At 40.7% G+C, this 12,629-nt stretch overlaps 1 protein-coding gene across 6 annotated transcripts in view; it reads left to right on the plus strand.

The window, feature by feature from the left end:
• The window catches only part of ABCB4 (ATP binding cassette subfamily B member 4), a 95,550-nt gene that overhangs the window by 14,167 nt on the left and 68,754 nt on the right, over positions 1-12,629 (plus strand). For all 6 annotated transcript variants that reach the window (XM_059934005.1, XM_059934008.1, XM_059934009.1 and 3 more), the window contains exons 2-3: positions 3,991-4,045; positions 7,631-7,781. In XM_059934005.1, coding sequence (XP_059789988.1) covers positions 3,991-4,045; positions 7,631-7,781 — 206 coding nt within the window. The remainder of the gene's footprint in view (positions 1-3,990; positions 4,046-7,630; positions 7,782-12,629) is intronic.

Consider the following 12,629-nt stretch of genomic DNA (forward strand, 5'->3'; position numbering starts at 1 on the left):
CCCGCAGCCGCCGCTTTCCCGCGACCCGTGAATCAGCAGGGCCAGCTCTGGCTGAGGGAAGAAGTTGAGAAAATCTGACGATGCCTTTGGCCTTTGTTTCGGAGCTTCCGTAGCGTCTTGTCTGAGGTTCTGACCTTACCCAAGGAATGTCACTGAGGCTTCTTTTGCAACAGGCTCAGGAAGAAGAGGATGTGTTTAAAAGTGCCCGCTTCTCTTTGTGCAGGGTGATCCGATGAATATGTGTGGCATAACATTCCTTGCGTTATGTAACCCAAAACTTTTCCGAAAAACTTTCATAAACATCATTTGATCTTTTATGCCTGCAGAGCATCAGACATCTGTCGTTGATGGTTGTGCTTTTTAAACAAGTGTAGTGAAGCAGAAGCCTCCTTCCTCCCCCTCGTTATTCCTCTTCCTCCTCATTTTACCCATCCCACCCCCCTCCTCCCAGCGCCAGGCTGCTTCCTCTTTCTCCCCTGTGGGTGGTGAGGGGTGAAGGGGGGAGGGGGACCTGGGGCAGCCTCATTCTTCCTAACCTGTGCTTCCAAAGAAATTTTTGTTCACATGCAAGGGGGAAACCTCTTTCTTGAATGTCTTTCTTCCTGTGATGGCTCTTCGGTTCCCAGAGTTCCCTTGTTGCCCACGCTTCATGGACCTTAGTAGGGGCAGAAGCAAACCAGTCAATGACATGTTGCCATTGTCCCACTTTCACCGTGGGAATAGTGAATCACTTTCGCCTTCAGCCTCAGTTTATGAGGCTGTTGTGGTCTCTGAGTTCATGCCAAGCCACCCAAAACTAATTGACCTGTGTCATCCAGCGATCACCCCGAGGGACAAATTTTATCAGGTTCTGTAGTGTGTCCTCAAGCTGCAAGGGACCTGATTAGTCAACGGAAAACATGCCTATCTGGTGGTTCAACTGAGGCATTATTTTTGTCTGTTAACGTCTTCATACAGTGATCTTGCCTTATTCCTTCTACATACCATGGTATTCATTCATAGAAAATTTGGCGTGACGCATAAAATTGGTATTTTTTCTGCTAGAAAATAATTGATATTATTTCTACTAGAAAAATGTGGGTTTCGTCAGCTGACAATTTAGGCTGGGATTGACTGTGAATCTATAAATAGATGGCATTTTCTGGAAGAAGGCTATTTATGTATTGCACTGGCTGAACATTTGATGAATGTACAGAGGGGTTTTCCTGCAAAAGATGCAGTGACATAACAGAACTCAAGGAAGTTCTCAGAAGTGGAGCTCACAGCCTTGTGTTGGAAAGAGGACAGTTCAAAAGAGAAATACAAAAAGCTAAGAATAAGTTGAAACTGTAAGATTATGAAATTAAGTGTAAGGAGACAAATTTTTATAAAAAGTAGACTAACGCTTATACATTAAAGGAAGTTCAGCTCACTTCAGTTATCTAGGGAAAATTGAGAGTTAGTTACATGCTTGTTCCAATCATGCTGTTATTGCCTATGGCACATTCTTTTGAACACATTTCATTGCAGATGTCTGTCCTTTGATTTTAGCGAATGTTCTAGATAATTTGGGATCAAGTCCTATGAGTAAAACTTTATCACCTACCTGGACATTTAAGCTAAATAAATTCATTTTATGTTTTAAAAAAAAAAGCTCTCCTAGAGTTTGCATTTATTGTATGGAAGATAGATATAAATAATACATATGCTGAATATGTAAACTACAGCAAATGTTAGAAGGTAATGAATGCTATGGAAAAGCATTAATCAAGGCTAAAGAAATCAGGAGTGCAAAAAGGAAGTCGTCTGCAATTTTAAGTAGGGTGGTCAAGGTAGGTCGTACTGAGAAGGCAATATCTGAGCAAGAACTTGAAAGAAAGGAGGGAGGTGTGTGGCATCTGAGGGAGACCATTCCTGGCAGAGGTAATAAAGACTCTGCGATGGGAACATGGCTGGAGTGTTCACAGAACAGCGACAACAGAGACAGCAGGGTGGCTGGGGCAGAGGAAGCAGGAGTGGGAGTGGGCACTGTGGTCAGAGAGGTGACAAGGAAACATCATGTGGGGCCCTAGAGGCTGATGTAAGGATTTGGCTTTTACTCTGAGAAAAGTGGAAGCCATTGTAAGTCTTTGAGCAGAGGAGCAGCATGATATGAATTGAGAGTTTTTTAAAAATCTGTGTTATTGAAGTATAGTTGCTTTACAATGTTGTGTTAATTTCTGCTGTACAGCAAAGTGATTCAGTTATACATATATATGCATTCTTTTTTAATTCTTTTCCATTATGGTTTATCACAGGATATTGAATATAGTTCCCTGTGGTATACAGGAGGACCTTGTTGTTTATCCATCCTATACGTAATAGTTTGCATCTGCTAACCGCAACTCCCAATCCATCCCTCTCCCCACATCCCTTGGCAACCACATGACTTGAGTTTTTAAATGATTACTCTGACTACTGTGTTGAGGAAAGACTAAAGTGGGCATAAGTGGAAGTGGAGAAACAAGGCAGGAGTTCTCCTGGCTATTGGGATAGCCATAAAATTGGTGAGCAGTGGTTGAATTCTAGATGTATTTTGAATGCAGAGTTGAGAGGATTTCCTGACACCACTCCCTGTAATCATTCAGAAGGGTGGCCTTTACTAATTTTATTTTATAATTTATTTATTTAATATAAATTTTTAAATTTAATTTTATCTATTTTTGGCTGCGTTGGGTCTTCGTTGCTGCGCGCGGGCTTTCTCTAGTTGCGGCGAGCAGAGGCTACTCTTCGTTGCAGTGTGCAGGCTTTTCATCGCGGTGGCTTCTGTTGTTGCGGAGCATGGGCTCTAGGTGCACGGGCTTCAGTAGTTGTGGCTCACGGGCTCTAGAGCTCAGGCTCAGTAGTTGTGGCACATGGGCTTAGTTGCTCCGCGGCATGTAGGATCTTTCGTGACCAGGGCTCAAACCTGTGTCCCCTGTATTGGCAGGCAGATTCTTAACCACTGCGCCACCAGGGAAGTCCTGGCCTTTACTAATTTTAGATCAGTATGTATGATTTTAGCAAGTGAAGGATTAATTGATCTGGAGGACATTGTTAACATATTCATCTTCCCTCTGTGCATGAGCTCTGCAAGACAGGTGACCATCTCCCGGTTATCCAGAGATTCCTATAGTAACTTGGACGGTTACCTTTGCACTTGGTGATTGCCTTGCAGTCGAAACTGGATAATTTCGACAATTTGTGGACATCACTCTTTTATATTTGAAAGTATAATGTTGATACCCTGAGAAAACCATAATTCAAAAAGAGACATGTACCACAGTGTTCACTGCCGCACTATTTACAATAGCCAGGTCATGGAAGCAACCTGAGTGTCCATCGACAGATGAATGGATAAAGAAGATGTGGGACATATATATGATGGAATATTACTCGGCCATAAAAAGAAACAAAATTGAGTTATTTGTAGTGAGGTGAATGGACCTAGAGTCTGTCCTATAGAGTGAAGTAAGTCAGAAAGAGAAAAACAAATACCATATGCTAACGCATATATATGGAATCTAAAAAAAAAAAAAAAAGGGTTCTAATGAACCTAGTGGCAGGACAGGAATAAAGACGCAGATGTAGGGAATGGACTTGAAGACATGGGGGCGGGGGGGAGAGGAGGCTGGGACAAAGTGATAGAGTAGCACTGACATATATACACTACCAAATGTAAAATAGATAGCTAGTGGGAAGCAGCCGCATAGCACAGGGAGATCAGCTCGGTGCCTTGTGACCACCTAGAGGGGTGGGATAGGGAGGATGGGAGGGAGACGCAAGAGGGAGGGGATATGGGGATATATGTATACATACAGCTGATTCACTTTGTTATACAGCAGAAACTAACACAACATTGTAAAGCATTTATACTCCAATAAAGATGTTAAATATATATATAATATTTAATATGATAACTACTCAAATTTATATTCAATTGAATTATTTTGTAACAGTTTTTAAATTCAGTCAATTATATTTTTTTTACAGCAAACAAGATAAGGAAAAAACGAAGAAAGTAAATTTGATTGGACCATTAACATTGGTAAGCTGTGAAATATTAAATATGAATAACTCCTGCCTTCATTTAAATTTGATGTCTTAGATCCATAGCCGTAGCAGTACTTCAAGACTGTCTACAGGCAGCAATAGGTTTTCCCTGCTGCACCTGTGCTGTCCTGGATTGGCTCATTGTAGTTAATGGCCCACATTCTCAAGATGGATGATAAAAGAGGTAGGGATAGGCTGGCCATGAGAGCAGAGCTTACTGGTGTACTGGGAAATTGAAAATAGGACTTGTGTTCATAGCGGCATACAAACCAACCGATTTCAGGAAAATGCATCTCAGCACTTGTTTCACAAAAAACCCCAAATTTAGTTTAAAATAAGCTTGCATATAAAGAGATTGTTAACTACAGAAAATTGTCAATGATTAAGAAATTTATTATGTTCACGTTGGCTTCCAGGAAAATTAATTAAATATGGAGTTACTATTATGGACTCAGATATGTTTACAACAATTCTCAGTGGTTTTCTGCTGGTCCAAGGCAAGCCAACATACTTTTGGAAGAAGTCGAATCTGTTTTTCATTTGTAATATGTCTTAGAGAGGGGACCCATGAAAGTGTTTGCCCACTGTTGGTGAATATGATGTGTTTCAAACTATGCCGGCTATTTTTTGATAGCAGAGAAGTTGGTATTAAGTGGCATGTTAGCTGAAACCTCCAACTTATGAAGTAAAGGATGAGAGGACACCAAAACATCCATACTCTGGAGCCTGCTACATTCTTCTCATGTCGCCATAAAGCCCCTGTTCATTCTCTTCTCCCTTATGCTTGTGATGTTTTTGTTTAAAAGTATCAGTAAGGGTAACATTTTTTCAATTTAGTACTTTAGAGAATAAATTGTTTGTGAAACTAAATCTGGTTTTAATGCATAGGTTTTATTTTTATTTATTTATTCATTTATTTTTATTTATTTTTGGCTGCATTGGATCTTTGTTGCTGCGCGTGGGCTTTCTCTAGTTGCGGCGAGCGGGGGCTACTCTTCGTTGCGATGCGTGGGCTTCTCATTGTGGTGGCTTCTCTTGTTGCGGAGCACAGGCTCTAGGCGCGCGAGCTTCAGTACTTGTGACTCGCGGGCTCTAGAGCGCAGGCTCAGTAGTTGTGGTGCACAGGCTTAGTTGCTCCGTGGCATGTGGGATCTTCCCAGACCAGGGCTCGAACCTGTGTCCCCTGCATTGGCAGGCAGATTCTTAACCACTGCGCCACCAGGGAAATCCAGTGCACAAGTTTTAAATCTGCCTCCTAGAGAAAACAAAATATCATGAACGTTAAAGTAGAAATCATTTGAATCTAAAAGTTTAACCTTAAGTTAAATTTAAGTGTAATCTTTTTCACCCTCTGAATAGATTTTTTTGCTGTTGTTCTGATAGAGGTTCAGGACAAAACTGTGTTTTTTAATAGGAGTTAGAATGTATTCTTTTGTTGAAAAATCACTGAAAACAGATCTAGGTTTACTTAGGATATTGCTGTGAAATTCATGGAGTTTTAAATTGAAGCTTGGAGACAATAAAGTTTTATTTAATTGATATGAAAAACTTTAAAAATTGAGGTACAATTAACATATTACATTATATGAGTTTCAGATGTACCATGAAAAGCACTTAAAACATTCCTCAATTTCACATAAATGTTCACTAAAGGAACATTATATGACAACCTGCTCCTGTGCTTGAACTGTGGCCCATAGACCCGAGTGCTCTATCTCCCTTCCCCAGGAGCCATAAAACGAACCTTGGGGACACTGGTCCCTTTTGTAGCAGTTTTAGGGGCCCTTCCCCACTTGTCCTTGACTTTACCTGCTCCCCTTGTTCCATTCCAGGCCCCACCTGGCTTCTGACTCTTTCAGCACTCTTGCTTGCCCTGTGTGCTTGATGATGGAATGTGGTCTCCCAGACTGAACCCTTGGAACTCTTTGAGAACAGTTTGCACACACACCCCTCACTCCCCACCTTGTGCTTTTGACCTCAGGGTGCCCCTGCATAGTGACCCCGTCTGACTCAGCCTGCACTCTCAAGGACCCCACTCCACCAAGCCTGACTCATCATCCATTCTCCTGATTATTGATTCTTGTCTCCCAAAGGGGGGGGATGAGGGAAACGGGCAGCAGGAAAGATTAAAAAGACAGGAAAGATGCAAGGGACAGAGAGGAAGGTGTAGAAACGGAAAACTTATAGATGGAAGATGTAGTCTGGAAGGCAGAGGAGGAAAGAAGATCAAAGAGAGAGAGCCATAGTTCAGTCGATCAGAAATGATGAGAAAAAGTGCGAAATTGGAGTGGACTAAAAAAGATGGCGAGGGACAAAGTGTTTTGGAGTATTATGACACTGATTGGCTGGTTAGTTCTTGGGTGTTGTGCACTTCACTGTAACAACTGGTATCACCCCTCTCCTCTATAGGTGGTACTAAGTCCAAGATTGTTGGTGTGGCCCACCAGGCCTCTTAGACCTTTCTCTAATATCGTCTTCCACGCTTTGTACCGTACACTCAGGAGTTCCACTGCGTGGAGTTACCTGAGCACTCGTGTGGTTTCTGGTCACCCTGCTGTTCTAAGCCTCAACATCCTCCACTTCCTCTGAGCTCCCCATTTCTTCTTCAGCTAATCCCCCCTTACCTTTCAAGATTCTACAGTGAGCGTCATCTCCATGAGCAAGACTTCCCTAAAGCACACACTCATGCACTCCTTAATGTTTGTTGCACTTCACTGTGGAGCTGCCTTCTAAAAGCTAACTTAAACCTCTTAAAGGGATCTTATCCTCAAAACCCAGAGGATCTGTTCCCCCCAACCCCTTTATAATTCTCCCTTTGAACTATTCTGAATGTCTTTCTTTTTAAATTTTATTTATTTATTTTTGGCTGCGTTGGGTCTTCGTTGCTGTGCGCGGGCTTTCTCTAGTTGTGGCGAGCGGGGGCTGCTCTTCGTTGCGGTGCGCGGGCTTCTCATTGCGGTGGCTTCCTTTGTTGCTGAGCACGGGCTCTAGGCATGCGGGCTTCAGTAGTTGTGGCATGCGGGCTCAGTAGTTGTGGCTCGCGGGCTCTAGAGAGCAGGCTCAGTAGTTGTGGAGCACAGGCTTAGTTGCTCCGTGGCATGTGGGATCTTCCCAAACCGGGGCTCGAACCCGTGTTCCCTACATTGGCAGGCGGATTCTTAACCACTGTGCCACCGGGGAAGCCCTGAATGTCTTTTTAAAGGACATACTATGTGTGTGTATGTAAATGATGTCTACCCCTAGTTGCTCTTAATTCACTACCTCAGGAGCTCTGGAAAATCAAACAATATTTCTTAATGGAACCAAACCTTCGTCCCTTCTGATTATATTGCACTTATCCAAATAAGATAGTGATTAAATGGAGTTAGATTGATTTCCTCACAGAATACAAAATAAATAGAATCATGAAATTAATCTGTCAGTGATTGGATTGAAATTCTTTCTTCCCTAATACCTTTATTTGCAACCGTTACAAAAGTACTGACATTAAATAAAAATCCGAAGAACATATCATTGTGACAAAAGAGAAATCCTGTTACACAAGCTAAGTATTCTTATCTTTTTTTTCTTTTTTTTTTAGTTTCGATATTCTGATTGGCAGGATAAATTATTTATGTCCTTTGGCACTATCATGGCCATAGCTCATGGGTCAGGTCTCCCCCTCATGATGATAGTATTTGGAGAAATGACTGACAGATTTGTTAATATTGGAGGAAACTTCTCCTTTCCAGGTAAGCATTTCTCTATTTAAAAAATATATGTGTATTTTACATATATGTTTAACTGAGTGGAAGATTAGAAATTGATTTTTCTATTCATCAACTACTTGCTTCATGGTTCGGACATCTGGGTGACTCCAGATATCACAGAAGGGGTTGTAACATTCTCAGAAAACTTCCTCAAATACTCATTTAAATTTCAACAAATAGGTGTATGCTGTTTGACTTTAAATATAGAGTAAGGAAATATCCATCTCCAGAAAGTTTTGCATTTAAATAAAGTAAGGAAGTCAGTCTACGTGAGGACGGTGGAACTATAACAGAGTATGTCTGGGCAGTGTCCATCCCATTAGTGATTACTGATGAGCTTCAGAATACATCAGTTTGCGTGGTGGTACTTCTTAGCTATGCTCAGCTTGTAGGTCTGTTTCTGGTTTTCTTTTTTTATCTCCCCCCATCCTTTTTGCTAAAATTAGACCCACTTTCTGTCTCTAATTTTTGGATCAACAAGGTTGACTGTTACTTGATAGAATACTTTACTAAAGAGTGAATGGACTCAATGTGAGAATGATGTGCTTTGATACTCACTCAAAGGACTATCATTACTGAAGAGCCAAAGGAATCCCATAAGTTAATGTCATCTATGTGAGAGGCTGTGTCAACAGCATTGGAGTGCGGTTTCAGTGGACAAAGTTATTTTCATATTAGCCAGATTTAACATAGAAAGGAAGATATTCATGCTTTCTACAAAGCATGATAGCTCAGTTCCTCCCAAGAGACCTGTGGGCACTAGGCTGGAGAAGACCGAGTGAAGCTTTACTGGCACACACATGGTGGAATAGAAGGAAAACAACTGATAAAGAAAAGGCAGCTTTCATAGTAAAGATATCTGAGAAAAAGTGGACTCTGTAATTTAGATGACACTCAGTAAGAGTTTTCAGTGTTCACTGATTGACAACTACATATTTGGTTAGCATTGTAGGGCTTAATTGTAATTACCTAAGAGAACATGATTGCTTAATTTATACAACAGGAAAAAAAGCTGTACTTTACATAAACATTGATGGATATTAATGCCTTTTAGAAGTCTAGTAAAGCATCCTTCGAAAGTTAAATCAAGCTCCTACAAAAATAGTTTATTTACTCTCCAGTACTATTGTCTCTGAGAAGAACCTCTTTATAATAAAAATAACACCAATAATAGTAACCTTTCATTGTGTGTATCAGGTGCTAGGTGTTATTTCACTTAAGCCTCACAAGAACCGTCTCACACAGCAGGTAATATTATTTTCTGTGACACATGAAGACACTGAGTCTTGTCCAAAATTATACAGTATTAGGGCAGAATTCAAACCCAGGTCTTTCTGCCATCCCAGCCATGCTCATGCCCATATACATTATACTGCCAATGTAAATAGCTTTCTCCTTTAAAAAAATGTGTTTGGGAAAGTTTTAAATGGATTACTTGTGCTTGACCAGTGGCCAAAACTTCAACACAAACACCATAAAGGTAAAATTGGAGTAAGATAGGATAGTTTAAAAAGCCTTCAAGGAAATGAGGAATTTTCTATTTGTTTTCCTTTTACTTCTTATAAGATCTATAGATCTATAAGACACACACACACATACAGTAGGATGATGCCTATATTTGAACATCAATAAAAAATTGGTTTCAACTCAGGATTTTAAAAAATCAGATTAACAAATGAGTGGATAAACAAAATGTGTTATATACATACAAGGGAATATTATTCAGCCTTAATAAGGAAGTTCAGACACCTGCTACAACATGGATGAACCTTGAGGACATTATGTTAAGTGAAAAAAGCCTGTCACAAAAAGACAATTATTGTATTATTCCACTTATAGGAGGTGTCTATAGTAGCCAAATTCATAGAAACAGAAAGTAAGATAGTGGTAGCAGGCGTGGGGGAGGAGAAAATGGGGAGTTGTTGTTTAATGGGCATAGTTTCAGTTGGGGGAAGATGAAAAAGTTCTGGAGATTGGTTGTACAACAGCATGAATATATTTAACACTACTTAACTATACACTTAAAATGGTTAAGATGGTTTTGTGTATATTATCACAATTAAATTTTTTTAAAAATCTGATGCAGTGCTCTTATCACAGGGGAGTTGGCATTTGGTTCGGTTTTATTCGTCCTATTTTTGTTTTTGCTAACACCAGAGTAATTCCACAACTTTCTTATTTGGAGCAGTTTGCTTGTCTTTTCTGTGTTTCTAATTATGCAACCGTATCGCTTTGAAGCTGGAATGGCAGACAGGTGCCATGTACTGTGCCCAGGGCTAAATTCAAGGTCTCTCTGGGGAATGGCACGAGCAAGTCACTTACAGACCTGTAATAGCTGGAGTGATAAACTCACCCGAGTTGCCAACTCAGTTTCAGTGGCCTCCAAATTAAATGACACTTGGTCCTCTACAGCCACATTTGTCACTAGGCATATTAGCTGTCTTGGAGGGTTTGGAATGGGAAGTCCCTCAGATGTTATTAATTCCAATGTCCACTCTTTAGTATTCCCGTGCCTCTTTGGAGAAGACGAAATTGTTACATTTCATACTCAGAGAGCTCATTGGTATGTTTACATTTGTAGAGTTTAGCAAATATCCTGGGGATTGAGAGTAGATAGAGTATTCAGCTGTACTTAGCAGAGCTCGCTGGCTCATCTCAGAGAGATGATGTTTATTTAGAGTCTATTCTTTAGAATCGTTGGATTCTTGGACAGCTAGACTAAATGGGAGCCAAATGAGAAGGGAATGTTAGAAGAAAAAAAGGTTTAAATTACAAGAGGGCCTGACAGTGACTTACTGTGAACAGAGACCATCCTTGTCAACAGAATAAAGGCTCCGTGACAAGGCTGTTCCCTCACAATGACTCGGTTGTGCGGAAACTATGCATAAAACATTCCTTGTCCAAACCTTAAGAATGGAGTCATAGGAAACAGTTTTTCTGCAGAGTATTAGGAACCTGATATTTTATGCCAAGTCTATGTGACTGTAATAATGTAGGAGATTCTGTGGAGAAATCGATGTGCCCTGCGTGCCCTTTGCCACACAGATGAGAGGAAAAGGCAGTTTTGAGCCCCAGTTACCTTAATTAATTACCCACACTACCAAAGCTGCCTGGACATGCACCAACTCTGTCCTGTGCTGAGTGTTTCTATATAATAAAAGAAGTGCTGGGCAGAATCAAGGAAGGCAGACATTGATTTACTTTGAGACTCAAAGTGACCTTATGTAATGTCTCCCCATGTAATCCTTAAGGTATATGTTTATTATTTAGGCCCTTACCAGCTTATGACTTTGGGCAAATTACTTAACCTCTATAATCCCTACTGTTCTCACCTTTGAAAGGTAGACCTACTGATAGAATTAAATGAGGCAATTTATGTCAAGTGTCTGGAACATAAATATTGGGGGAAAACTAGTTGTAAGAACTTGGAAATGAAACAGCCACTCTAAGATTCTGTTTCCCCATCTATAAAATGGATGAATTATATGGGTGCTCTCTAAAATGAATAGGCGGCTTCTAGAATTCCCCGTTTCCTCATTATGGGAGGCATTCAGGCAGGCTAGAGTAGGAGTTCTCCATCCTGGAACATTAGAATCAGTTGGGGACAGTTTTTAGAATTATGATCTAGACTCAGCCAGAGGTTCTGATTCAGCTGGTCTTGGATGGAGCCTGGGGATCTGTATTTTTTCACGCTCCCCATGGGACTCTAACAGGCAGACAGCATTGCGAAGCGTTCAACCACATAACTGCTTAAAGACTGTTTAGGAGACTGAAGCCTAATACGTAGCATCTGAGAAGACCAGGTTGAGGCCCTTTCCAGATCTAATTCCATGAGATTTCCAGGTCTAGAATTCCAGATTTCATTCCATGACTCTTCCAGGAACGAGACATCAACACACATTTGCCTCACCTTTGTCATCAGGCAGCAGAAACTCTTGGTTTCCTGAGGGCTTTGGGGCTCCTACGGTTACTAACCCAGAATTAGATTGCCATTCTTGGCCTGGGACTGTGAGAAAGGAGCAGGTCAAACTTGGAATGTTTGTAGATTCTTATTTCCTAGGAGGGAGGGTCAATCTGAGTTGCAATATTGGTGTTGGAGGAGAGTAAAACTCATTTTAGGATTTCACCTGATTTCTACGTTCAGGGGGAAAAAAATAGCCAGGTACACATATATCTGCAGGTTTCCTGTGGTTTTGAACAATGGTTTCTACAAATACCACAGCTTTAGGATAGCTTGTCTGCCTCTAATTCGAAACACGGGTTCCAATGTGGCATATCAAAGGTGTCAGATTTATGAACTCAGGAAGGAAATGAGCATGCAAAACTGAACGGATAAGAACAGAAGTAAAATACGGTCTGATTCCTCAAGGATCTAGTAGCTGATAAAGAGCTAGATTAATAAGTAGAAACACTTCACTATGAACATCCGTAGAAAGAACAACCCTGAGGGAAAAATTATGCCACCATCAGGGCCACATGCCTGGTAATTGATCCTGACAGTAGTTTAAAATAAATTTCTACCTTATTTTCCTTTGGAGGAAGATAAGAATGATAACACAGCACCCAGAAAACATGATCTAAGGCTAGAACAAAGACTAGTTTCTCTCCTGGCATCATGGTAAATGGGAAATGCCTACCCTGGTGTGTTTTCTCATCAATGCTTTGGTGACATTTTATCCTATTATTTTGTGAACGCAGTAGATATGGGCTGCTTTCTTTTTATTTTTTCACTTTGTGTTTTTGAAAAAGTGAAAATAAGTCATTACCACATGAATCAATCAGTGTAGTATAGTGTCAGGAGCTGTATGGTATAGTGTTAGGACTCTCAGC

The sequence above is a fragment of the Balaenoptera ricei genome, chromosome 9, assembly GCF_028023285.1.
Source record: "Balaenoptera ricei isolate mBalRic1 chromosome 9, mBalRic1.hap2, whole genome shotgun sequence".
NCBI classification, from domain to species: domain Eukaryota; kingdom Metazoa; phylum Chordata; class Mammalia; order Artiodactyla; family Balaenopteridae; genus Balaenoptera; species Balaenoptera ricei.